This window comes from Acipenser ruthenus, chromosome 7, assembly GCF_902713425.1.
Source record: "Acipenser ruthenus chromosome 7, fAciRut3.2 maternal haplotype, whole genome shotgun sequence".
In the NCBI taxonomy this organism is placed as follows: Eukaryota; Metazoa; Chordata; class Actinopteri; order Acipenseriformes; family Acipenseridae; genus Acipenser; species Acipenser ruthenus.
Genome location: NC_081195.1, coordinates 20,716,424 through 20,742,921, shown reverse-complemented (window position 1 = coordinate 20,742,921; position 26,498 = coordinate 20,716,424). Strand labels below are relative to the sequence as shown.

General features: G+C 38.5%; 1 protein-coding gene across 1 annotated transcript; it reads left to right on the top strand.

Annotated features, from left to right (window-relative positions):
• The first annotated feature begins 8,990 nt into the window (after positions 1-8,990).
• Positions 8,991-17,917, top strand: LOC117414888 (ventral anterior homeobox 1-like). Its single transcript, XM_034921928.2, has 3 exons — positions 8,991-9,828; positions 12,183-12,370; positions 16,720-17,917. Exons 1-3 carry the CDS (start codon positions 9,612-9,614, stop codon positions 17,236-17,238), a joined length of 924 nt encoding a protein of 307 aa, XP_034777819.1. The 5' UTR covers positions 8,991-9,611; the 3' UTR covers positions 17,239-17,917.
• The last annotated feature ends 8,581 nt before the right edge of the window (positions 17,918-26,498 follow it).

The following is a 26,498-nucleotide window of genomic DNA, read 5'->3' as shown; positions in this document are numbered from 1 at the left end:
CACTCAAATACACTTGACTATTTTTAAAGCGTTCATATTTATTAACAGTACAATCATTTGTGGGGACTTTAAACATATTATTCAGTCTTTATGTGCAGTTTTATTTTGTATTGTCTATTTTATTTTCTAATTTAAATCCCTAACAGGTGAACATTTTGTTTACAGTGTATTACACTTTTTGCACATTTCTTATTATATATTCGTATGACTATTTCAAGTTTGTATCCCCTTTTTGTTGCCCATGGTTTATGGTTATACGTTTGCAATAGCAACCATTTTAACAGAAATAAGACAATCTGTATTAAATCAGGTATTTTACTAAAGGCGTTGTTAGGCACGCTATCTTAAGATAGGCCTAAAAGTGGCTGTGTTTTGAGCATCATTATCCACAGGGGGGCGCTCTAGGTATGTGAAACAGGACCGATAACACATCGGTATGTGTTACAATACTGTAACACATACAGTAGACGGAGTGTAACATTTTAGTAATGGTTGAAACGTAAATGTGTCTATCAACACCTGTATGTTTTGCTCAACGTAAAATATTTAATTAAAATGTGTTCTTTATTTAGCTAATTGCGTTAACTTTGTTACGCAGAACAAATACAAGTTCATTTTTTACGTAGAAGAGGCTGACCTGGTCTGAAGGCGTAAGAGAAAGGCCTGCTTTGTCGTTTAATTATGCAAACAATGATATATTGTAAAATGATCCATCATACTTAATAGCCTTGACATGTAATTTAAGAAAAGTGCATTTATGTAAAACAAACAGCGTCTGCATAAACAAGTAAAATACGGTCTGATTCTATGATCGATCATTAACCACCACCATCTTCTATGAAACATTACTGTACTCTTACCAGCAGCTGGAAAAAAGTAAACCACACGTTTACAACTGCTTTGTGATGAAATACAATAATCCAATTCTGTGCAGTAGTAGCCAGAAAACTTTTAGGACCCACTAGGTGGCGCTGTTGTTCAACACAAATACATTGTACAGAGGGATGACAACAACTGGTTTTATTACCAGCACTCATTGAATAATCCAAAACTCAAACACGTAATGGAGATAAAACAGTACTTAATAAACAGCTATCTTGTTCTAAGAAATTATTGCTTAATGCGTTCGGTATGTAGGAAAACTCTTTAAGAAGTAAGCTATTTAATTAACTATTTTAACTAGCTATTGTAAATTTATGGAAAACAGACACGTTGACATCTTGTATATTTGTATCCAGAAACCAGTTAACTGTATTTAACTTTATCGAGTGGAATGCTAAATGCAGTTGGCTTAAATAGATGGAGGTAAGTTTCAAACCAATTCGTTCATAGACATTTTAAGTAGTTCTCAATGGCATTTTCTAAGATTATCCATTGAAGTATAAAACTACTGAAGAAAATTACCAAATAATATATTAATGTGCTTAATCATGATGTAAACGCTTATATATGTAATTCTGTCTAGTGTGTGTATGTGGGCCTGCCTACCTTCTCACAACAGTGTATGAGAAATTAATATTTGGTCCTTACGTTTAGAATCATTTTGTTTTTCAGCAATATGGTCTTTGGTTCATTGAGTTCATTTTTGGACCTAATTTAACAGGTAAATTACAATATTCTCTTTCCTTTTATGCTAACCACTATAACTCCGGTCCATTAAAGAAAACAAGTTTGAATATGTATAGCTTGGTATAGTTCTCAAATAAAAGTTTCAAATAAAGTAATATAAGAACTGAACCTTTATTTCTAAAATAAAAAAGGAACGTGACCAATTCAAAGAAAAAAATAAACAATAAAAATGATATATAGACTAAAACTATGGATATTTAAACTGATTAACATTTTCTTTTATTTATTTTACAGCCGCTACATCCATTATGTCTGAACAAGTAATATTTATATAGGATTTTAAAAAGTCAGCGTACCTGCTGTGAACTTAATTCCATCTAAACTAAGGTGGTGGAAGCCAAAAGTTTCAGCTTTGCAATATAATATTTTAAAATAGTGTTTTTCTGTTTTAATATGGCATTTTTATGTACACAAACATTCTGTTACCAATTTATTTAATTCGATTTACACTTAAAGATGCTTATTTTCAGTGCAAGTTATTTGTTTTACTTGCTAATTTTGTAAAAGGTGTTTTTCTGCTTTCAAAAAAATAACAGTTATTAAATACTGGATTAAATGCTTTGAAAACATACCCTAAAAGATCACTTAAAAAAAGGAATACATCTTTGTATTTTTGTATTTGTTTGTTAATCGCAAATGTATTGATCGCAACACCAATCCAAATGTTAATTTATATATTGTTAGATATTATGATTTTTTTCCCCACACAAGTTTTAATTCTGTATCATTAATCCCTATCTGTATTGCAGCGATTACATGCAAACCTTACACAAACAAGAAATACTAGTACCCAGCCCATTGAGTCCAAAAGAATACACTTTTCTTTTGTTCTTTTATTTACTTGTGCACAGACTGGTGAGGAAGCAACATTACAAAGGGAAACTGCAGCGCTAAGCCTAAGAGGGCTCGATAGTATTTAACTGCTTTCAAAAAAGAACTATTTACTATAGGTGCCTTTTATATTTAATGACTGCATGCGCTCCATTCTAAACTGCCAGGTTCTGTTGACGCAATTGATGATTGTCTAGTTCTGAACAATGTAATGTGTGTGTCGTAACATCCATTTGATCCTCATATATTTCCTTTAATTAACAATAAATTATTATTATTATTTATTTCTTAGCAGACGCCCTTATCCAGGGCGACTTACAATCGCAAGCAAATACTTTTGAAGTGTTACAATACAAGTAATACAATGCTTCCATTCTGATTTCAATCAAGCTGTGCCAGTGTTTATATTTTATATTCATCAACACAGCACAGTACCAATGCAATGTGAACATAAAATAATTCATTTGGTGTTATGACAAGCTTATTTTTGACACAACACTTCATACAAATGAATACAAGGATTTTAAAATAGGCACAAGTATCAAATTATAACACTGAAGCGGAAATCCACTTGATTTAGCTTTTGCCTTAAATGTGTGATTAGGTGATTGATATTATCCTCAAAAAATGAAACAGAGTAAAAGAGACAGAATTCAGAAACGTGAATTTATTTATATAGCACCTTTCATATCACAGTAACACAAAGCGTTTTACACAGAAAGAAGTACGTACTATCAAGAAGTAGTAAAAATTACAAAGTAGCATTAAGTAATAATATCAGTAAATAATGACAATAAAGAAAAAACAATTGAAGAAAACAAGAAATGAATAAGAATGATAAAACACAAAATTACAAAAATTAGGAAATAAAATAGATACAAACAATTATAGTTGTAAATCAGGTAAAAACTATAAAAGTCTGATTTTGACTTTAAAATATTGACCAAAACAGCATCTCTCATAGTGAAGGGCAGTGAGTTCCACAATCTAAGGGTATTGTAACTAAATGCATAAATGGGAAATGTCGTGTCTTTGTGATTTGCACAATATTTTGCATTTTGTGGCTCCGGGGTGACGGAATATTTAAACAATGCGTTCAAATAAATATTCAAGTGAGTGTTGTAAAGGATTGTTTGTATCGTGTTTTGGTATTGAATGTTTGGCTAGCACTTTTTGAAATCTTTATAAAAACTCCTCCTCGCCTGTATTTTGTTAGATATAAGCTTTTCATGTCCTCAATGTTGGCAACTTCATGAGCCAGTCTATGTAGATAGACTGTCTATATTGGTACGATAAAAAAGAGAGCGCTCTGTATAAATAATAATAATCTGTGAAACCGATTGTCGATTTCTGTTACTATTATTTCGCATTTTAACCCTTTAACATACAAGAGACATACGTGTTCCACAAATAAAATTATGCCGACTTTATTATTTTTCAAATTAAGTGCATGAACCAGATATGTGATACTTGAATCACCCCCAAATGTATTTTAAGAAGAAACTGTTTTAAAAACCGCTCAATTCCTTGTGTACCTTAAGGGGTGAAGAAGATGTATGGGACTTGAACACCAAAAAAAAAAACATTACACTTATTTTGGATGATACTATTTCAATTGGGCTCTTGATATCTACTAAATTTTACACCATGTAAAAAATGTAACTGAATTTCAATATTTGTCCAGAAAGAAATTTCTTTTCATGATAAGATTATTAGACATTTTGCATTATAATAACATACTGATTAAACACTGGCACTTGTGTCACTATTATGTTAGTTAATCTCCAATGCAGCAGATATAATTAATGTCTCCTGATGATATAACACTTGTATTGGAGAAAATACATTCCAAAAACGCAAAACAAAATTGACAAAAAGACATACAGTAACTCTAAATTAGATGTACTGCATAAGTTACTGGAAGCTAGTTTTAAAGTACTTATTTAAAGATGTAGTGCCCCATATAGAGACATTTACAGTAAGCTATCACTATCTGGTCTGTTTGTGTGCCCTATTAAATGAGAGGAAGCACAATGTTTTGCTTTGCTTTCTTGAGCTACGGTGGAGCTTGGAAATAGCATGCTGTTGTATGGAGGTGCAGAAGCAAGCCTCTTTAGTGACAAGAAAGGATTAGGGTTAGGGGGGAAGCTTCTGTATCTGTGTCTGAAATACCCTTCAGGGAATGTAAACTTGAGCCTGGTATCATATGAAGTAAGGTTATGATAAATGGTCAATAGGAAGAAAGAAATCCAACATAATGGCTGTTAGACACATCTCAAGGACATAAGAGATACTGTATGATAATTAACCCGAAAGACTTGTGTACGGCTCCAGTCTCTTACATTTGGAACCGTTAGAATGTGTTCATTGAAAAGACTATTTGTCTGTTTTTGTGTACTTGTTTTAAACCCGATGATTTTTCTCAATGGCGTAACATATAACTGTAAATTAAATACACTAGTAGCGAGCATGATTTCTTCCAATAAGTTGTCAATGCTTCACTATGTATCATATATTAACAACAACAATAATGTATTATTATCATTATCATTAGTAGTAGTACAGTATTTCATGTTAGATGTCGAAATCTGTTATTAAAAAGAAAAAAAAAAAATATATATATATATATAGCTTTATTCAAATAACCTGTGACAAGTACACTATATATATATATATATATATATATATATATATATATATATATATATATATATATATATATACAGTACTTGTCACAGGTTTATTTGAATAAAGCTATATTTCCTTACAAAAGTTTTAATATCCACAACAAACAAGATGTAAAAGTTTAAATTGGAAAATGAAGTCTGCATTCTGTTTATCTGTCTTCATAATTAAATAAATAGGTTATTTGCATGAAACAGGACTGTGTTGTCAATTGTTCACTGATGGAGAATTTTGTAAGGTAATCAGAAAAAAAGCATTATATAGCATCACAGTTTAAAATCAAATGCATTAATTTGTTCCTCAGTCACTGATTGCCTGTCAAAAGAACAGCGCAGCCCCTGGCTGCAGCAGGTATCATTAACTACTGATCATCGTTCATTAAGATTTGCAGCATACATATTTATTATTGGAAAACATCTTTTGTTGAATTTACACTACTGTCTAAACTTGCATTGCTTTCAATTATAGTGGTCTGGAATCACATTGTTAGAATTCAGAATGGAGGAAGTATATTATTAGCGAGTAAAAATGTTGCTGCAGTTTTAGTAAATATTTTGATTCTGATACACACGTTACAGACCCTTTCCACTACCATTGTAAAGCATTTCTAATTAATATAATGTGTGCACAATGCTATTTCTATTATTCTTGTAACCTTAGAGAAAACACTATTTACATGTGAAGGTGCATATTAAGCAGGAGCTTAATATGTCTCAAAGCAGTCTGAGGATAGTTAAACTACATTTAAACATGATGTTGCTGTGGAAACGGGTGTGTCTTATCCAGTGTTGCAGGGTTGTGTGATTTGGGTCACTGCAGCACTTGTCTGATTCTTGTCATAATAAGTTGTACACCTCTGTGGACTCCATCCATCATGACCCACTCATCATGACCTGTCATATATACGTTTCAGACATGAGTTCTTTCGAACCTGGTTTAGGGTAAGGGTTTAGGTATAGGGGGGTAGGGTTGGGAATAGGATACGGACCCGGTTTAGGGTAAGGATTTAGGTTGGGGGGGCACATAGGGATACATAGGGATACTGGGAAGGCACAGAAGGGGGGGGGGTAGGACAGTCAAACATAGACCATAGACTAAAGGTCATGGGCTCCCTGGAAGAGGTGTGTTTTCAGGAGGTTTTTGAATGAGATGACTGTGTCTGCATGTCGTATGTGTGGGGGGAGTGCATTCCAGAGCCTGGGTGCCAAGCAGCTAAAGACCCGGGCACCCATGGTGGAGAGGCAGAATGGAGGGGTAACAAGGAGACCAGCACAGGAGGAGCGGAGGGAGCTGGAGAGGGCAAAGACTGGGAGAAGGTCATAAAGGTAGGTGGGATCCAGGTTATGGAGGGCTTTGTAGGTGAGGAGGAGTGTCTTAAAGTCAATACGGTATTGCACAGGGAGCCAGTGTAGATTGATGAGGATTGGTGTAATGTGTTCAGTTGATCTAGTGTGGGTGAGGATTCTGGCAGCAGAGTTCTGGACCAGTTGGAGTCTGTTAGTGAGTTTGGTGGGGATACCAGTGAGGAGAGTGTTGCAGTAGTCCAGTCGGGAAGTGACGAAGGCATGGATGAGGGTTTCAGTGCTGGAGTGTGAAAGTGAGGATCGGAGCCTAGAGATATTGCGGAGGTGGAAGAATGCTGTCCTGGTGATGGTTTTTATGTGGAATTCGAATGACAAGGAATTGTCCAGGGTGACACCGAGGCTTTTGACTTGTGTTGACAGAGGGACCGGGAAACCATCTAGGGTGATGTTGAGGTTGTGCTGTTTGGAGAGAGTGGATTTGGAGCCAATGAGCATGACCTCCGTCTTGTTGCTGTTGAGTTGGAGGAGGTTCATGCTCATCCAGCTCCGGATGTCTTGAAGGCAGTTGATGAGGGAGGTGGGAGGGAGGGGAGTGGTGGGTTTGGTGGAGATGTAGAGCTGGGTGTCATCAGCATAGCAGTGGAAGTGAACTTTGTGATGTCGCATGATCTTACCCAGGGGTAGGAGGTATATGATAAAGAAGAGAGGACCCAACACTGACCCCTGGGGGACACCCTGTGAGACAGCCGCACACCCTGATCTGTGATTTTTCAGTTGCACAAACTGTTGGCGATCAGTGAGGTAGGAGGAAAACCAGGAGAGTGCAACACCCGTGACACCAACACCAGCCAGACGTTCCATGAGGAGTGGATGGGAGATGGTATCAAAGGCTGCACTCAGGTCGAGGAGGATGAGGATGGGTAGCAGGCCTGAGTCAGCTACACAGAGGAGGTCATTGATGATTTTGACCAGGGCTGTTTCGGTGCTGTGTTTGGAGCGGAAACAGGACTGGAATGGTTCGTGGAAGTTATTGGATTTTAAATGGTGTTGCAGTTGAGTGGCCACAACCCGCTTCAGTATTTTGGAGAGGAAGGGAAGGTTTGAGATGGGATGGAAGTTGTTCAGGTCATCGGGGTCAGCATTCGGCTTTTTGAGGATGGGAGTAACGGCAGGAATCTTGAGAGTGGAGGGTACAATGCCAGTGGTGAGGGAGGAGTTAATTATGCCAGTGAGCAAGGGAGAGATGGAAGGCAGGCAGGCTTTGACAAGGCTGGTAGGCAGGGGGTCAAGTTGGCAGGTGAAAGATTTGGATTTGCAGATAAGCTCAGTGATGGAGTTCTCAGTATCCAGGGTGAAGTCAGAGAGGCAGGTGGTGTAGGCTGGACCTTCCGAGGTGTTCATCCAGGACAAGTTGTAGGCAGAAGTACTGGGCATTGTAAGAAGATGTTGGTAGATGTCGTGGATTTTGGCGTGGAAGAAGTTCAGGAACTTGTTGCACTGTTCGGGGGAGCGGTTCACTGTGGAGAAGAGGAAACCTACTGAATAATGTTACATTAAGATATTTAATTACTTATCGCTTTGTAGTTTTCCATATACTTAACTAAATCTGACAAAAATTGAATTGACATTGACATGTAACATGAAATATTGTACTACTATTATGGCTTCTGGTAGACTTTTGCAATATCATTTTATGTCTCAATCCTAAAATTCTAGGTGCTGCCATAGCTATAGTAGTAGTACTGTTGTAGTAGTTGTATTTTAACACACATTCTGTTTCATGTCCAGCTAACACAGTACAAGATTTGAGGCTCCTAATTTCTTTCCTCAAATTGCCCTCCAAGGTACAACTTAGAGCTAAGCACCACCAACTGTAAGCAGCAGTCTGTTTAGTCAGAACTCTTTCTTTTTCTTTTTCCCCTTCCTTCCAGTTTCGACAGACGGCCCCCAACACTGTGAACAGGGTTAGTGCAACATGTGGCCTTTAACCCCACAAAAAACCACTGCCAGGCAGCCACACTCAAAGGATTGTTTGTTAATAGTCCAATTAGATAATTGCCATCTTTCACTCCTTTTGCTCCACATTTCCCATACAGGAATGAATAAGGAGAGCAGCATGAAGAGGGCTTCTGCCTTGCAAGGTGACAAGAAGGGCTGGAGCATGTTCCTAGCACAAGATCATTTGCTTTAATTGAATCATTGTAACCTAATCAATGGGCTTATTGGATTACTGGCCATTGCTGCTCCCAAAGATATTGTTGCAGTGACAATGAAATAACCAGGGTAACACTTTTTTTTAAAAAACATTTTTTTATTTAGCAGCATACAGCTGTATGAACAGCTAACCGGCTAAGGGAGAAAAAAAGAAGTGTAATATGGCTGATGCCAGTGGAGCTGCTTTTTAAATAAAAGGAGGCTGTAAAACCTGCTGAAGGGATTTCTATAAAGGAAGTTTTTTTTTTCGGGGGGAGGGGGGTGGGGGGGGGGGGGGTGATGTTGGCAATCTAGAGAGCAGGTCAGCACTGGAGCTCTGAACGGGGACAGATTTAAGGCGATTAAAGTTTGTTGAGTATGGCTGGTGATGTGCTCGGTATTCCAAGATGAAGCGCCTCCGAAGTTTTCTGCTAGTTTGTGATTGTGTGTTACAGGCGGACCAAAGAGACCAATCATTTCACTTTATTACCCGGCTGAATTCTGCTTGACTAGGAGGACGGAGCACAGCAAACCATCCATTAAGAGCTGATATATTATCCAAAACAATTTAGTGTATTCATGAGGCAACATAAATGTGGAGGCTGCAAAATTACCGTAATCAATTGGAACAGCAAGTGTGCTCCCGTCTGTGTGTCTGATCATTTGGAGATCATCTAACAACTGGATGTGTCTGTATTAAGACGGGTATTAAATCGCTGCAGAGTTACACTGGGAAGTCCATGATCATTGGGTAAGTCAGGCTGGATAACCATCACAGGACAGCCAAACAGATGAAGCAAATATCTCCCCTCGCATTAGGAAGCCATTCTCATATTTAAAAGGACCTTTAAAAAAATCCTCTGGACAATATTGTGTGCAATATTCTCAAATATAGATCTCTCTCTCTTCACTCTATTATTATTTATTTTATTTTTTTTGGAGCTACACGTCTAAGAGTTTATAGGCAGCATGGATGTCAGATACAATCAGGAAGGAGAGACAAGTATTGTCTTGAAGAACGGACTTCAAGAGGGGAATGAGAGCAAGGAATCCCTCGGAAATCTTTCTAAATCGTTCCTGAAGGAGCAGCAGGAGGCTTTCTCAGCTTCTGGTTCTTCGGAAAACTGTGAAAAAAATAAAGCTAACTCGGCAGACCCAGACTACTGCAGGAGAATACTAGTTAGAGGTGAGTGACTTTTTTCTTTTCTTTTTAGAAAGCTGAAAGGCTCTAGTATTTTACTGGTTAAAATATACGACTTAAAAAAACAACTAAACATGCAACTTAGTTAAACGAAACAGTGACATGCGATCTATTAAATGATTAGGATTTTTTTTATATAATTCACTCACAGTGTAAACAGGCGTAATACAAGGATAACTTGACTATTTCATTATTATGTTAAAATTAGGGACCTGGTATTTAAACATTGAAACTATTTTTTCAATTTTTGTTTTCAAACACAATAATTATTTCTTTAATATACTTTAGCACATTCTTGTTTTTACCTTTTTTAATTTTATTTTTCAACACACTAATAGTTCCTTGAAAGTGGAATTGTATGTACTCCAGAGCTCCAATTTTTTTTTTTAACTGCAATGGAATTAGGTTTATAAACTGGAATCACGTAAAATAAGATGGGGATATGACAAATTATAAAGCAACAGTGTACGGTGATGTAAACTCGTGATGTAGGATTAGAAAATAAATGCAAATTATGAAAATAAATCAAACCAAAAATGAATGTGTTAAAACGTAGTTCACAGTTGGGTAGAGATATCTATACAATTTCAAATTAAACTGGAAACATACATTTCAATAGCACTGTTTCTATACATTTTTATTTTATTTTATTTTTTTAAACTCTGTATTTATATTTTTTGTTTTATTTGAGTTCATAAAAAATGTTTTAAATGATACACATATCTTTATCGGGAATCAATATTACAGTATATTTTTTAAATAAACTATAAAATAGTATATCTTAAAAGCACTAACATAGAAATAAAATAAGGGAAATATGTGTTTCTATATGTTTATCTTCTACAAAATAATATTTTATGTATGGTTGTAATGGAAAGATACATTATTAAAGTAAAATACCATAATATTAAACACAAGAATACACAGATTTGACTCTATTAAATACTCACATGTAGATAAAAATGTATTAAATACAAGCAAGCAGGTTTTGTCATACGTAGTTATCGAAATCAGTAACAAAAACAATTAGGATTTAAAATTGTTTTTGCAAAGAACATTACTTTTTTAGAAACGTATTTTAGTGTAAAAATTGCCTGTAACTAAAAATAACTATTTGATGACTGACCATATAAGAACGTCACAGTATATTCTAGTTGTCAGCGTTGTTTGTACAGGTTGGGAGGGGTTTTAACTGAAACGGAGAGGCACGCTTTCACTACAGTGTTGTCAGATTTAAGTCTCGTCTCGCTACCATAAAAGGCAAGACGATCGTTTTTTTTTTTTGTAATTTTAAAAGTTTGGTTGTGTTTAGAATATATAAAAAAGGGTGGCATATTATTGACAGATTCGTACACATAGTGCCGCTAAAGTGCTTGCGGCTAGTGTCAGAACATTGTTGGCACGCCTTTGGCCTGTATTTCATGCAGAAGAAATTGGGACTAAAGGAAACTGAACATGCAGTAATATGAACTGCATGTGAAATCTGGATTTCTTAACCCTATAGCGTGGAAGGCTGCTTCCAGAAAACATTCTACTGTCGTTCATTTGTATTTTATTTTCATTTAATTGTATTTCTGTCCCATCTGCTAAGGTGTAGGTGTGGAGGGGTTCAAAAAGAAAACGTGTAGCTCATAACCGCAATTGTCAGTATAGGTTTACAGTGTATTCTGTGTTTCTTTTTTCTTTTTGATTTTCTAATATGTTTATGTTAATATTCTCATTGAGTTTTTTTTTTCCATCTTTTTCTATAGGGACCAACTGGTTACAAACCAAAATGAGTTTTTAAAAAAAGAGAGCAATCATAATATTAAAATGTATAAATCCAAAATACCGACTTTACCAAACCAATGTTTTATGATCATCAAAGTTGAATTATTTATGAAATATACCATCCAGAGGAATGGTCACACAGCAACATTTCCTTATTACGATTAATAAACAAATTGTAACAATGATTTTGAGCAAATAATAATAATAATAATAATAATAATAATAATAATAATAATAATACTCCTGGGAAGATCTTGGATTATATTCTTTGAATGTTCAAAATTCATTATAACAATATTATTTCATTTTTAATTAGCTGAAAAAAAGAAAAGAAAAAAAAAACCCGTAATGCCGTTGTTGTTTTGGTTATTTTAATCACTGCAATCCAAGCTGGTGGGCAGCGTTGCTTTTCGGTAAGATACTGTCTTAACGATTACATTTGACAGTTCTGGAGGACATGGAACAAGGTTATGTTTTGCCTCTGAATAGGTTTCAAACAATTTTTGTTCTGCTTTGCGATTATTTGTCCAGGCACAAGAATATTGCCATCACGTGATCTCATTTTCCAGATGCCAAAGGGTCAATCAGAGAGATTATTCTGCCAAGGGGTTTGGACTTGGACCGACCCAAGCGCACCAGAACCTCCTTCACAGCGGAGCAGCTATACAGGCTCGAGATGGAGTTCCAGCGATGTCAATACGTGGTGGGGAGAGAGCGCACTGAGCTGGCCAGGCAGCTCAATCTGTCTGAAACGCAGGTAATGACGCAGCTTTCCATTACATTTTTGTGGAAAATACAACGTAACACTTTATTTTACAGAGGGACCGATTTACTTTGTGTTGTTAACGGACACATAAATCAACGGTTAACCATTATACTTCTTGTTGTTGTACAAATATGTAAATATATTATGCATGAATGAATTAAACTGAGATAATTTGTGAGCGGATTTCTGCTCTGCATGAGCAAAACCTATTAAATACATATCATTAATAACTTAGTGTGCTTTTATGCTATTTCCTTATTTATTGTTTGCAAAAAAAGCCATGCATGTTAAATTTAAATGTATTGCATCACAGTAGATAGTTTGTGCGAATGTATTAAGGGCAGGTTCACTATAGCTAGTCTACAAAACCACTATATTGTAAAAAAAGAAACAAAAACAAAAACAAAAACTATATATATATATATATATATATATATATATATATATATATATATATATATATATATAAACAGTATATAAATATTTACTGCCACCCCCAATCATATTATCAAATTCTAAAATATTATGAATATTATCCATGGTTTATATGCTTTGGAAAAATATTTTTGAATCTTGTTTTAACACTACAATATTAAATTAATATTCAATTTGGTGCTACCAAAATTAGCACTGTTAATGACAAGGTTTAAATACAATTATATACGTGCCATGTAAATATGAATACAATACTTAAACCTAAATAAATAGCTCCTTTAAGACATGCAATATGCTGTATTTTTAAGTCATTTATCTAGAAATTATATCTGATATTATGATGGGGTGATATTACAATAGGAAAAACTATACATGTATGGTAAAAGAGTATATACATATGAAGTTAAACATGTTATATTGTTTTCAATGCAAAATAAAAGGAATGACTCCTTTTTAAAAACTTTTTAAAATTAATATTTTGCTTCATAATTTCAAATTTAGATGTTTTTACAACAGTTTTAACACAATTGAAGAATGGTCATACTTAGTAGCTCTGAAATCTAAAATAGGAGCATTTTACATTGAACAGATCAGAGATGTCAGTACTTTTGAGCACCATTGTATTGTGTATAGGTCAGAACCAATAGCCATATCTGTTACTGCTATCTATGTCACATAATCTGAACAGATGGCATACAGCATTAAAAACATTCTGTGTAGGAGCAATATATATTTGTATGTAAATACATTCAAATAATGTCTAGAGCTTCTTGAGCCATTGAGTCAAAACACGAAGAAAATGCAGGATAATGTGAAACTAATAAATGACATGCACAAAAGGTCAAAACAATCACTTTGATTTCAAATCTGGTTATTAAAATGCGATTGACTAACACCAGGTTCTCACATTTGGCGGAATGTTTATATAGTAAATATAGATTGTTTTTAAAGATTTATATTTACATGTTGTAATTGTTTAATGATTGGTGTATCTATTTTTATTATCATCATTTTCTGAATAAATTCAGTGTCTGTTTAGATTATTTTCCCCATAAACTGGTTATTAATTATGTTTCTATTTCCAATGCAATGTCTGATTGCAATATTTTTGAAAACATTTGGGAAATTCTATCAAAATAATATCTAATTCATGTTTATATTTATGTAGTAGGATTATAAATACTGTTTATTTGTGGGTAAGGGAAAAACTATGAATTGTGTATTATAAAATAAGCAAATTGCCAGTTAAAAATATTATTCAATTATGTTCTTTTGATTGTCTTTTTTTTTTTTAAGACTTTTTTGTTATACTTACTCTGGATTTCACAATGTGATAATTTACAAAATTCGATTAATTCCCAGTTAGCTTGTGTTGACAGTAAATAGTAAATGCAATGCACCCTTCACCAATTCACTACCCTCAATATTTAATGATTTTGTCTTATATAAGTCAGGGAAATAACCAGGGAACACTGTGTAGTCTTCTTCAATCTAATAGCGTATCAGATAGAATTCATTACCAGCAACATCAAGTCAAATATCACATGATTACAATTAAAATAGTGAGTTACTACAAAAGGGTATCATGGTTGATTAGCAGTTTTATTTCATACCGACATGTTTGCTCCAAAATCCTTTTAGCAGTGCTCATAAGAAGCGGAATAATTTTATAAAAAATCTTTAATTGAAAACACCTATATGTGCACCAATGACTGCACTCAACACAAGCTGTCCTTTTCAGTAGTTTTATTGATTATGTTGATAGAGCTCCTCTGTAAAATGACACAAACTGCAGTGTATATGTGGCATTAGTTACATTTTAATGTAAACAGGGTTTGATAAAAGAAAGCCAACAACATCTATCCCACAATAAATCTATTTCACATTACAGAGCTTTTTTTTAAAAAAAATTGACATTAAAATTTCAGTGGTGGTAAATAATAACCATGCAACCATGATCACGATCAGAACCATTTACATAATACTTCAACCCCAGTTTACATACCACTGTGCAGCTTCACTTGCACCATGGTAACATTCCTATTGTTTTTTTAACCTTTGGCTTTCATACAATGTGATCAGGTTTTAACAGAGCATTGTATTTTAGCCCTTCCCCAACTGATCTTTCTCATCTTGGCCGACACACTGTATTTTCATACCTGTCCATACTGAGTTTTCAAAATAAGGGAGCTTTTGTAAACTGAAATCGTAGTGGCCTGTATTGTAGTGATTACCTACATAAGACAAAGGCATACAGCTATTCCACTTTATTACTTGGTAGAATCCTAGGCTGTGATATGGTGTCATGTTATTTACAGGTATAAACACAGGTCCACTGTAGTTGATTTTGCACAACAGCAAAGTATACACAGTTGCCATTGTTACTTTTATCACACAACAAACCTGAGTTTGGCACTGCACATTGACCTTATCATCAAAGGATGAGCTGTGGCACCTACTTTTTAACAGGGAAAAAAAACTTCAATAAGTCCGTGTGGCGGAGTGTCCCACCCCTATTTATTATTATTTGTGTTATTGTTTGCGGCGCGGGTAAAAGTGCAGCGTCTTTTATTATTATATTTAAAAACCCAGTGAGGATGCATGACTGATCAGCTACTGATTATTTAAGTAGCTGACAGTCATGCTTCTTTACCAAACACGTGCAGACTCTGGCCGAGGGGTAATAAGATAATTAACAACTAGTTAAACCCTCGGCCAGAGTATAAGAACCGGCAGCTGTCCGTTCTGCAGGGGAAGTGTAGAGAGGAGAGTACGGGAGAGCGCGAGAGCATATAAAATTAACAATTGCTATATTTAAAAAAATATACTTGTTTCTATTTGTGTTTTGTTTAAATCTTTTGTTTCTGTTTATTTACTTAATAAATCCACGCTGAGTGCAATAGCATTCAGCTTCACACGCCCATCCACTGTTTTGGTTTGAGTTACTTCCTGGTACGTGACATCATCAACCTCACCACTGCGAGCCAGACTGTCACAGTCCATCAGTCACATTGCTATACATGTGCAATGTGACTGCAAGTCTTTCTGCAGGTGTCACTGGCATCACATGTTTATTTTTGCGTTGAAGCAATGGTCCCGATCTGTTTAACAGATAGTCAAACCTTTCACCTGTCATTCTAAAAATATCTTTCTTTCTGACAACAGCGAGTCTGTTACAGCCTTGCCTGCCGTCGCAGCACACATTTTTCTCCTACTACTAGTCACCATGTTGATGTCACCAAACTGTTGTTTTAATCCTGTCACCGGAGCATGTACTTCCGCCTCACCAGTTTTTTTTGCCGCAGTGAATAAAACAACGTGCCCTATGTGAGCTTGCCTCGTGCACTGAATGCATGCCAACTGAGATTGCAGTAACCAGACTGTACAAGATTTTTGCAGAAATTAAAGGTTTGCTGACATAAAGGTGTTTAACAGTATAGTTTTGATCAAAATACGGGAGAAAATTTGTCTAGGTAGTTGTCCGGGAGAGTCCCAGCAAATAAGGGAGAGTTGACAGGTCTGCATTTTCTGTTACTGACATCCAAGCAAAAAGTAGTATTGGACTTAGTAATTACTGGAGTAATTAATTGACCCTCTTATTAGCATGATTAAATACAAAAAAAGAAAGATAATAGAACATGTTTACAAGTTTTAGACTGGCGTTATCAAGATCGACTGCAGTTCAGACCACTGAAATGGACCCCATTGGGGTTTGGATTTAAGAAATACTAAAATAAACATAATAAATTCAATGACAATCGTTTTGACGAGAAGTCAATCTCAATGTCTTAAAAAACCTGGACTGGTTACGTTTCTTTCAGCATTTCTAAATTGAACACCATTGCCTGCTTAATAGTTGTGGATGAAATATTAGAATTAACTGTTCGTTGTTAATTTTTCTACAGGTAAAGGTTTGGTTTCAGAACAGGCGAACCAAGCAGAAGAAGGACCAAGGCAAGGACTCTGAGATGAGATCGGTGGTTTCAGAAACGGCCGCCACCTGCAGCGTTCTGAGGTTGCTGGAACAGGGTCGCTTGTTGCCTCCCCCACGGTTGCCTGGACTTCTCTCCCACTGCACCAGCACTGCCCTTGGATCAGCGTTAAGAGGCCCTTCTATCACCAATAATGGCACACACACCACTTCCTCAGGGACAGCAGGGAGCTCGCCACTGCCGACAGTGACCACCTCAGGGGCTCCTCCGGGACTGCCCAACTCCCCACCTGGCCATGGGCTCTTCAACTTCCCCATCCCCTCCCTCCTGGGCTCCGTGGCCAGCCGACTCAGCTCAAACCACTTGTCCATGGCCGGGTCCCTGGCAGGAAACTTGCAAGAACTGTCAGCCAGATACCTGAGTTCTTCCGCCTTTGAACCCTACTCCAGGACCAACAGTAAAGAAGCGCTGGACAAAAAAGTGCTGGACTGATCCCCTCTCCTTCGCTCTGTTTGTTGTTGTTGATTCCTTCAAGGGATCACTAAAATATTGCTTTTTCACATCACAAAGGGATTATTCTGACATTTTAATATTTTCAGATGGTAGATTGTATGCCAGATGTGTCCTCACCAGGCTTGTTACCTAAACATGTGGTATCCTTTTGTTAAAATAACTAAATGCATTACCTATCAATTTGTTACCACAAAGAGCATGCAAGCTACAGCAATATTGAAAAATGTTCAAGTATGTCTGCTTGGAAAATAATCATGGCAAGGTGAAAGGTGCTTTCGTGAACTCCATTGAAAATATTAAAGTCCTTGAATGAGCCTGTAAATAAAGGGCACTATCGCCCTACTCCATCGACTGACTTCTCAAATTAATTCTAAACCTATGAGACCTGATTCAGCACAGCAAAAATAATTCTCAATACTGTGCAATTAACTTTTCCCCAGACATAAATTACACTGACACTCGAAATACTCACTAATGCTAGAACAGCAGGATACTGTTAACACAAAGCAGGTTTTACTTCTAATGGTGAACATATTTGGGATATAAAAAGCAAAAAAGCAAAATAAGTTTCTATTATCAAAAATCAGATGAGAATATCATCTTAGGTTAAAACCTGGTTGTATCCAGGATTTGTGAATGTCCCCCCACAACATAACTTTAACCCATTCTAACGATTAGATATATATATATATATATATATATATATATATATATATATATATATATATATATATATATTACATGATATCTACAAAGAACATATAATTACATTTTCTTGTCTGAGATTGTTAATTTAGAATAGTTGTCTAACGATTAAAAGTAGTAGTATTTTTAAAAATCCCCTTTAATACTTAATAATTTAAAGCACATGGATAGGGCTAAAAGCAACATCAACTCAAAAAGTGTTGTATGAGTTCTATTGTAATGGAAATATCAGTAGCAAATTGTGTTGAATAAGCTGCTACTATTTAGTTTTACAACTTAAACTAATTGGTATAAACTTATAGTTAACACAAGCCCACCCTCCTTTCCACTAAATGCAAAATGAAGCAATGTGTAATTTGTTCAACTGTGCCATCATTCTTGGGTCCTACAAACAGCCGAATGGCTGTGGTAAATTAAACTTATTGTAGTATAAAAACTGAAAGAAGAGTTGTAACAAAAAAAGTTATTTTATTGTAAATTATTCACGTCTGTAATTAATAGAAAAATAGTATATTGGGAACAAATAATGGATGAATGTAAAAGGTGATTTGTAAATCAAATGAAGCTGTTGATGTCTGTGATGAATATCTTGAAAATTGTGATTCTGTGGTGCAAGTGTGAATATATATATATATATATATATATATATATATATATATATATATATATATATATATATATATATATATGACTAACATGATGTGTTTTTTCTTTCTTGTTTTACACCAAGCACAGTCAGAAACAATGGAAGATGGATACATGTACTCCATTTTAATTAAGGGAGCACTATCTCTAAAATAAAACAATTGGGAGAGTTATTTTGCAATTTTAGTAGACATTACAGTTACCATCATATTTTAAATGGAGACTTATTTAAAGCCATATAAGGATAAAGCAGCTCCATAATTGAATGTGCATCTCTTGAGAGTGGAGGGGCACATAGTAAAAGCACAGTGTCAAACTGTCCTGGGCACACTGTTTTATATTACTTGAATGTGACAAATAAATTGCATGAACATCGTGATTTTAAAACATTGTTATCCAATAATACAAATTAATATATACATGAATAAAACATTCTTTAAACAGACGAGCTAAATGTTCACTATTTTTAAGTAAAAGATCAATTATATGCGGCAAATCAAATTGCCACTTTGAGCTGTTACATTAAGTGTGTACTCGTCACTCAAATACATTCAAAATGCTGAATATGTAATTCCAGTATTTTGGGTTTTGAAGAAGAGTTATAAAAAACATGTTATGAATAATATGTTGTTTTTCAAAGCTATTGATTTTCAGAGAGGAAAACAAACAATTAACTGATTAAATTCAGTTTTCTAACTAATCCACAGTTTTCATTGCCAAATTCACAGTTCTCTGTCACGAATCAACAGTTATTAGTTGAATTGGAAAATTGATCAATTAAAAGATCAGAGGGAGATGCCATAGAAATGTCTTAACAGAAAATAACAGGGATATCCATTTAAAATATATTGTGGTACACCATGATGAAAGCATAGCAAAGTGATGTAAAGGAAGCAGAGTGAGTGTGGAACAGTACAGACCAGCTTGCTAAAACAGTATGGTGAAGTAAAATACATCTGAATTAATGATGGTAAATCCAATGTACAGGCACTGCGGACTGACTGTAAATTCATCATGGTATACTTTTATAACGATGTACTCACTGACGCTACTTACTCAAGGGATAGCTCCTATTGGTAAATAGTTTTGGTCTAAAATAATAAAGAGCATGTTTAACCCTAAATAATAAAAAGCGGTTTCCTTAATAAATCTGTTATTTTCTTTAAGATACGCAATATGTAGCTTGCTCTGTACAAAAGCTTAAAGTCTTATAATCATTTCCTCTCTGTGGAAGGGTATGTTGTTCACTGAATACACAGAAGACAGAAAGTTTACTTGAGACCACCTCACCGGCGTCCAGTTTTTATTAGATGGCACAAAGGGGCACTGTTGCACCGTGGATGAACAATACCAGCAATGGTAAAGTCTGTCTCCATGGCAGATGAGAGGAAATACCAACAATGGTAAGGTTCACTGTTCAGTCCCGTTATCGTGCACATGCAGGTGCCCGAATATTCAAAACCAGAAGGCGAAAGAAAAAGGGAAAATAAAACACAATAATAAAACTACAAACAAAAGGTGCTGCTTCTTGCCGCTTCCCGCAGCCCCTGCACTCCGGTACGGCGTGGGCTTCAGAGATACTTTGGTGGTCCCTCACTCACACTCACAGGGTTGCCCAGGATTCCCCAGCTGTACTACAATAACGCCCTAGTATTGGGACATGAAATTTAAATTATTTTATTTTTCTCCTAGAAGGGCAAGGGTGAAGGAACAGAAAGGCGTTCCTTAACCGCAACGGACGAACTCGTCGGGCCTATTGTCAACCAGCCCACGATTCCCCAGCAGCCTCCGTCTGTCCTAGTCATGCAACTCCAAGGGGACTAGGATATGGATGCTATCTCTAGGGATGCATCAGAAGGGGAGCATCTTCTGGAAGAGGACAGCATAGAGGCGGAGGTGGTAATTCACCCAGCCCTTTCCGGACTTTATTAAGGAGGTGCAGTCCACATGGGTGACCCCGGCTTTCTCCCCTGCAACTTCGCGAAAGGCTTCCGCCTTTGCTATGCAGGGAGCTAGCGAAGCAGGGTTGGCTTCTTTCCCGCCGGTTGACGCTGCGTTCGCCGCCCTAGTGAAGACACCAACGCTATCGGGGCTGGCGAAGGATCCTGCATGCCCGAACAGGCAATACAGGATCACTGAGGTGCACCTTAAAAAGGGATACAATGTCCAATGTGGCCAGCCTCCTTTCAGTGTATCAGGCGGCACTTATTAAGGACCTCCCGGAGTACCCGTCAGTGTCCCTCAGGACGGAATTGGGACTAACTGCCCAACTCCTGGTTAAGTTAGCCCAGGAGCATGATAAAGCTCCACTACTTGATGCTCCCATTACACCCAGCGGTAGAGGAGATGCTGCAACGCTCTGCTAAGGCCCGGGAGGCATCGCAGCAGATGGCAAAAATGTGGCCACATAAGCCTTTCCAGCCCAGACGTCCACAAGAACAACAGTGGCGTAGGACACCACCACAGCACCAAGCACGTCCAGGGGGTACTAAGACCTCTCCTGGAAGTACAGCAAAACGCGGGCAGCCTACTTTTGTAAGGCCGCAGTGTGGAGGTTGGCGTCCTAGAGGAGGCCAAGCCCTCGCGGCTCCGGTCAGGCCCCTTGTGGGCGAGCACAGCCAAAGCAGCCCTGAGACACCCAGGCAGCTTTCAACCCACCCCTACACTCTCCTACAGCACCAATTCTGGCAACTGTGCACCAACGACATCTGGGTGCAAAAAACCATTGTCACCGGTTACACCCTTCAGTTCTGCTTAAATCCCCCCCCCCCCTTTCGGGGAGTGGTGGTAACTGCAGTGAAGGACTTCGCTTAGTCTTCAGCTCTGAATGTAGAAATACAAGCATTGCTCAGCAAGCATGCTATTCAGCAAGTAGACCCTGCTCTGATCGAGCAAGGGTTCTATTCAAAATACTTCCTAGTGCCCAAAAAGAACGGCGGGTTCCGCCCTATTTTAGACCTGCGAGCACTGAACAAATACCTACGGGTGTTATCGTTCAAGATGCTTACGCACCGGCACATCATCCGTTCTGTCTGTCGCGGCGACTGGTTTACCACCGTGGACCTGACAGATGCGTACTTTCACGTTCCCATCTGCCTGGGTCACAGGAAGTACTTGCGTTTCGCCTTTCAGAGCAAGGCATACGAATTCCGTGTCCTTCCATTCGGTCTGTCACTGGCCCCTCGAACCTTTTCGAAGTGTATGGATGCCATTTTGGCTCCCTTGCGGACTCAAGGCGTCCGACTGCTGAACTATCTGGACGACTGGCTTGTCTGCGCGCAGTCGAAGGAGCAGTTGGCACAGCACACAGTGATGGTTACAGACCATCTTCAGCGGCTAGGTCTGAAGGTAAATTCAGAAAAGAGCCGCCTTGTGCCAAGCCAGCAGACCAAGTTTTTAGGTCTGCATCTGGACTCGGTGTCCATGGAAGCGACCTTGTCGACACAAAGAGTTGCCTCGATGGAGCGTTGTCTCTCCATATTCAGGTTGAGAGAAACAGTGAGCATGGAGCTGTGTCAGCGCATGCTAGGGTTGATGGCTGCCGCCTCGCAAGCCCTTCCCTTGGGCTTACTACACCAAAGACCTCTACAGGCCTGGTTCAATGCCTTCGCGTTACATCCGCGGAGAGACAAACACCACAGGTTGAGGATTTCCAAAACCTGCTGGGAAGCTCTACGCTGGTGGAAAGTTCCTTCGAACATCCACCAGGGCGTACATTTGGGTCCCATCTTCCGGAGGGAAGTGGTCACCACCGATGCTTCCAACGAAGGTTGGGGAGCAGTCTGGAACGGGGCAGGGACCCGTGGAGTGTGGTCAGGACCCTGGAGGTTAGCCCACATCAATGCTCTTGAGCTCAGAGTGGCATTTCTTGCCGGTGCTTCAAAACAAGCACGTGTTAGTGCGGTCAGACAACACCACGGTAGTGGCGTATATCAACCGCCAGGGCGGTCTACGGTCCCCCAGTCTTCACCGGATGGTAGCACGGTTGTTGCTATGGGCACAACCACGGTTAACCTCTCTTCGAGCGGTTCATCTACCGAGTCAAACACGCAGTGGATCTCCTATCCAGAGGAGGCCTTCTTGTGGGCGAATGGCGTCTTCACCCTCAGGTGGTAGAGCGCATCTGGGAATGGTTTGGCACAGTGCAAGTAGATCTCTTACGCTTCGCGAGAGACCACGCACTGCCCCCTATGGTTCTCGGTGAAGGACCTCGACAGCCCCCTAGGAGTCGATGCACTGGCTCACGAATGGCCGCCAGGGCTCCTATATGCATTTCCACCGATTCCAATGCTCCCCGCCTTCTTAGAGAAGGTCAGGGTAAAGCAAGCGACAGTGATTCTGATCGCTCCTCTGTGGTCTTGGAGAATATGGTTCCTGATTCTGGTGCAGTTGTTGCACGGTCACCCGAGGGAGCTCCCTCTGTGAGCGGACCTATTGTCCCAAGCCCAAGGAGGGCTATGGCACCCGAACCCCAAGCTCATGCAGCTATGATTTCGACCATTCAGAGTGCCAGAGCGCCCGCTACTAAGTCGCAATATACGTACAAATGGCAGTTGTTTCAAGATTGGTGTCTGACTGAGGGCCATGACCCAATATCCTGCCCTATGGCAGTAATACTGCAGGTTCTACAGAAACTGTTAGATGAAGGGAAATGTATTTAGCCGCCATATCGGCTTGCCATGTACGCATTAACGGTTTATCAACAGGTTGCCATTTTCTGGCATCTCAATTCCTAAAAGGCGCAAGATGCTTGCGACCTCCTAGGATGACCAGTTTACCGTCATGGAGCCTTGACGTGGTGCTGCAAGGCACCGTTCAAGCCTGTCCACAGTGTGGATATGAAGCTTGTGTCTATGAAAAATGCGTTTTTGCTATCAGTGGTATCAGCCAAACGCGTGGGTGAGTTACATGCACTATCAGTGCATTCATCATGTACTCGTTTCGCAGAAGACGGTTCTAAAGTCTCCATGCGTCCAAATCCGGCCTTTTTACCTAAGATCATATCCTCATTTCATATGAACCAACCAGTCGAGTTGATGGCATTCCTCCTCCTTTTACTTCCCCAGAGGAAGAAAGGATACACATGCTCTGCCCCGTGTGGGCATTGAGGTGTTATATTGACCGTACAATGACTGTGAGGCAAACAGAACAGCTGTTCATATGCCATGGTTCTAGGACTTTGGGTCAGCCGTTGTCTAAACAACAACTTTCCCAATGGATAGTGGATGCTATTAAATTAGCTTATGAATCCGCAGGCCTTCCGCCACCAGGGCAGTTGAAGGCATATTCCACTAGGGGTATGGCGACATCCTGGGCCCTCTTTAGAGGGGTGCCGGTGTCTGACATTTCCGCTGCAGCCAGTTGGGTTACACCGCATACTTTTACAAGGTTTTACCGGTTGAATGTACTGGATTCCTCTGCTCCACTATTTGGAGCATCTGTGCTACACTATATGATGCCTCAGGATGCGGACATATAGAGTGGTTGACAATATGGTGTTGACTATTCCACCTTGGGACAGGTGTAATTGCGTGCATAGACGCTGAAGCGCGGCTCCGCATATGCGTAGATGTATTGCCTACGCAGTTGCGTTATGACGTAAATCTGTCCTATTGCCGAGAATCCTCCCTCGCGACGTCTTGGGTACACTGTTCCCATACCTTGATGGTTATTTTCGACTTGAAAGGGAACGATAGGTTGCAGATGCAACCCCGGTTCCCTGAAAGAGAAAACAACCATCAAGCTGCGAGGTCGCTCTGGAAGCCTTCAGGGCCTGAAGCAAAAGAAGAAGGGCGTTCTGCGTAATGTAAGCTTCCAGGGGGGCGGGCTTACACGTCAGCTTGTGCAGAGGCCTATCGGCAGCTTTGCTATAAAGCTCAGCCAATTCCTACTGCCTGACGGCGATATCTCATACCTTGATGGTTATTTTCTCTTTCATCACAATAATTAGGGGACCAGTGATATGTTGCAAACATTAATAGGAGGTAAGAAAATTGATTTGTATTTCTTGGTAAGCACAATTTGTACCCTGACCTAAAAGGCTAATATGCTGAAAGATGTTGTATTGATCCTGTTATTGACTGTTGGGACTTTAAGTAGTCGTTTCCCTACCTAACTTTTTCATTGCCCTACTCCATGCTTGTGATATAAAACAGAGACCTATCCATTTTCAAAAAAAAGACTCAAATACATCAGAGAAATAAACACTGAGAGGCAAAGAATTGAAGAAACGTACTGTGGCAATTACCTGCCTATGGGAAGTTTAGGCTTTATTCATTAGCCATTTTAGTATTATGCCTCTGGCACATTCAGATTGAATCCAGAAGATATGAGGAACTGCCAGACTTCAGGCATGCAGCTCTTTTTACTATTCTCACCACAATTTGCGCCTGTGCCCACGGTACCCTGCAGTATCCAAAAACCTTCACCTTAACAGGCTCTCTGAGGAACATTTTTTCAGTTAAAATGTTAAACTTACATCAATCTTTACACTTTGGCTGTTTAAATATTAAATTAGCACCACCGCTCCTTGAGATTTTGTATATTTTAAAGGTAGAAATAAACTAAAGGGACAGACTCCAACAGCCATGGTGTGACAGGGTGGCTGAGTCGTCTGACGTCAGGCCAGAAGCAGGAACTAAAACAAACTGACACCAACACTGCAGTTTCCAAACAAAAAGACGCGGTTGCGCTGTTTTATTTAAATAATACAAAAATAAATAAAAAGTTCAAACAGAAAAAACTGTGCTCGCAGAGCAAAATAAATATTTTAAATAAAACAAAACACGAACACAAAATTATAAATACAGGTCAGGCTGGGCAGTCGCTGTCACTGTTCCTGTATATTTTTAAGTTTTGTTTTCTCTCTCCTCGCTTTCTCCGCTCTCACTCCTAATACACCCCACCCGGACTGCAGAGAGCTGCAGCCTTTTATATCGTGGCCGAGGGGTTTAAATGGCTAGTATTATTCTATTACCCCTTGGCCACAATAGTTGGTGCTTATCTAGTTTTAACATCTACTCTCGTGTAATGGAAATCTTGTTCATTTTTATTTTATTAACTCAAATATACATTCTTCTGGAAAGTTATGTCGTGGAAAGTTAATGAAGTATTTAATTAGTAACTTGTTTCCATCTGGAACTAGGATAGAGTTGAAAGCGATTTGTTTCCATTGGCAGCAGAGAGTGATATCAATGCGGTTTAAACTGAGACTGTGCGAGTTTGAAATACATACTGAGATAATCCCTCCATCCCAGTATAGTGGACGTACTGCTGGTGAATGTATTTATAAATGGCAACATGACAGAGTAGCATCACGGCCCAGGCTGGTTACCTGCAGGAATTAGACCCAGAGACAGAAAGCTGCAGTTTTAAAGTGCTGTTTCGCACTTTATTACATCAAAATAACACAAAAACAGGAACAAACAAAACACGGCAGGAGGGCCAAAATAAAAAGGTTCAAACAAAAGAACAAAACACCTGTAGGCTGGGCATTAGCCTTCACGATCGTTGCGAAACAGTACACAGCACAGCACGGCACAGCACAGCACAGCACAGCACGGCACAGCACGGCACGGCACGGCACGGCACGGCACGGCACAGCACAGCACAGCACAGCACAAATATTAACCACTAAATTCCACCAACAAACAAAGGATTTTGCTTCCTTTATGTACAGTATACATATGGCCACTCACAAATTAGCACCAATTACCTAATTGGGGAATGGCCACACCTGTGATTGCTGGCGGCGATTGATTTAATCCCATCCCTGCCAACCTTACATTCCCACACACACTACTTACTGTCACTGCCACAGGAAACTATATAAAACTATATAGAGATCTGCAGATGGAACTGACGGCAGCCCCAGTTTGATATTGGAAAGA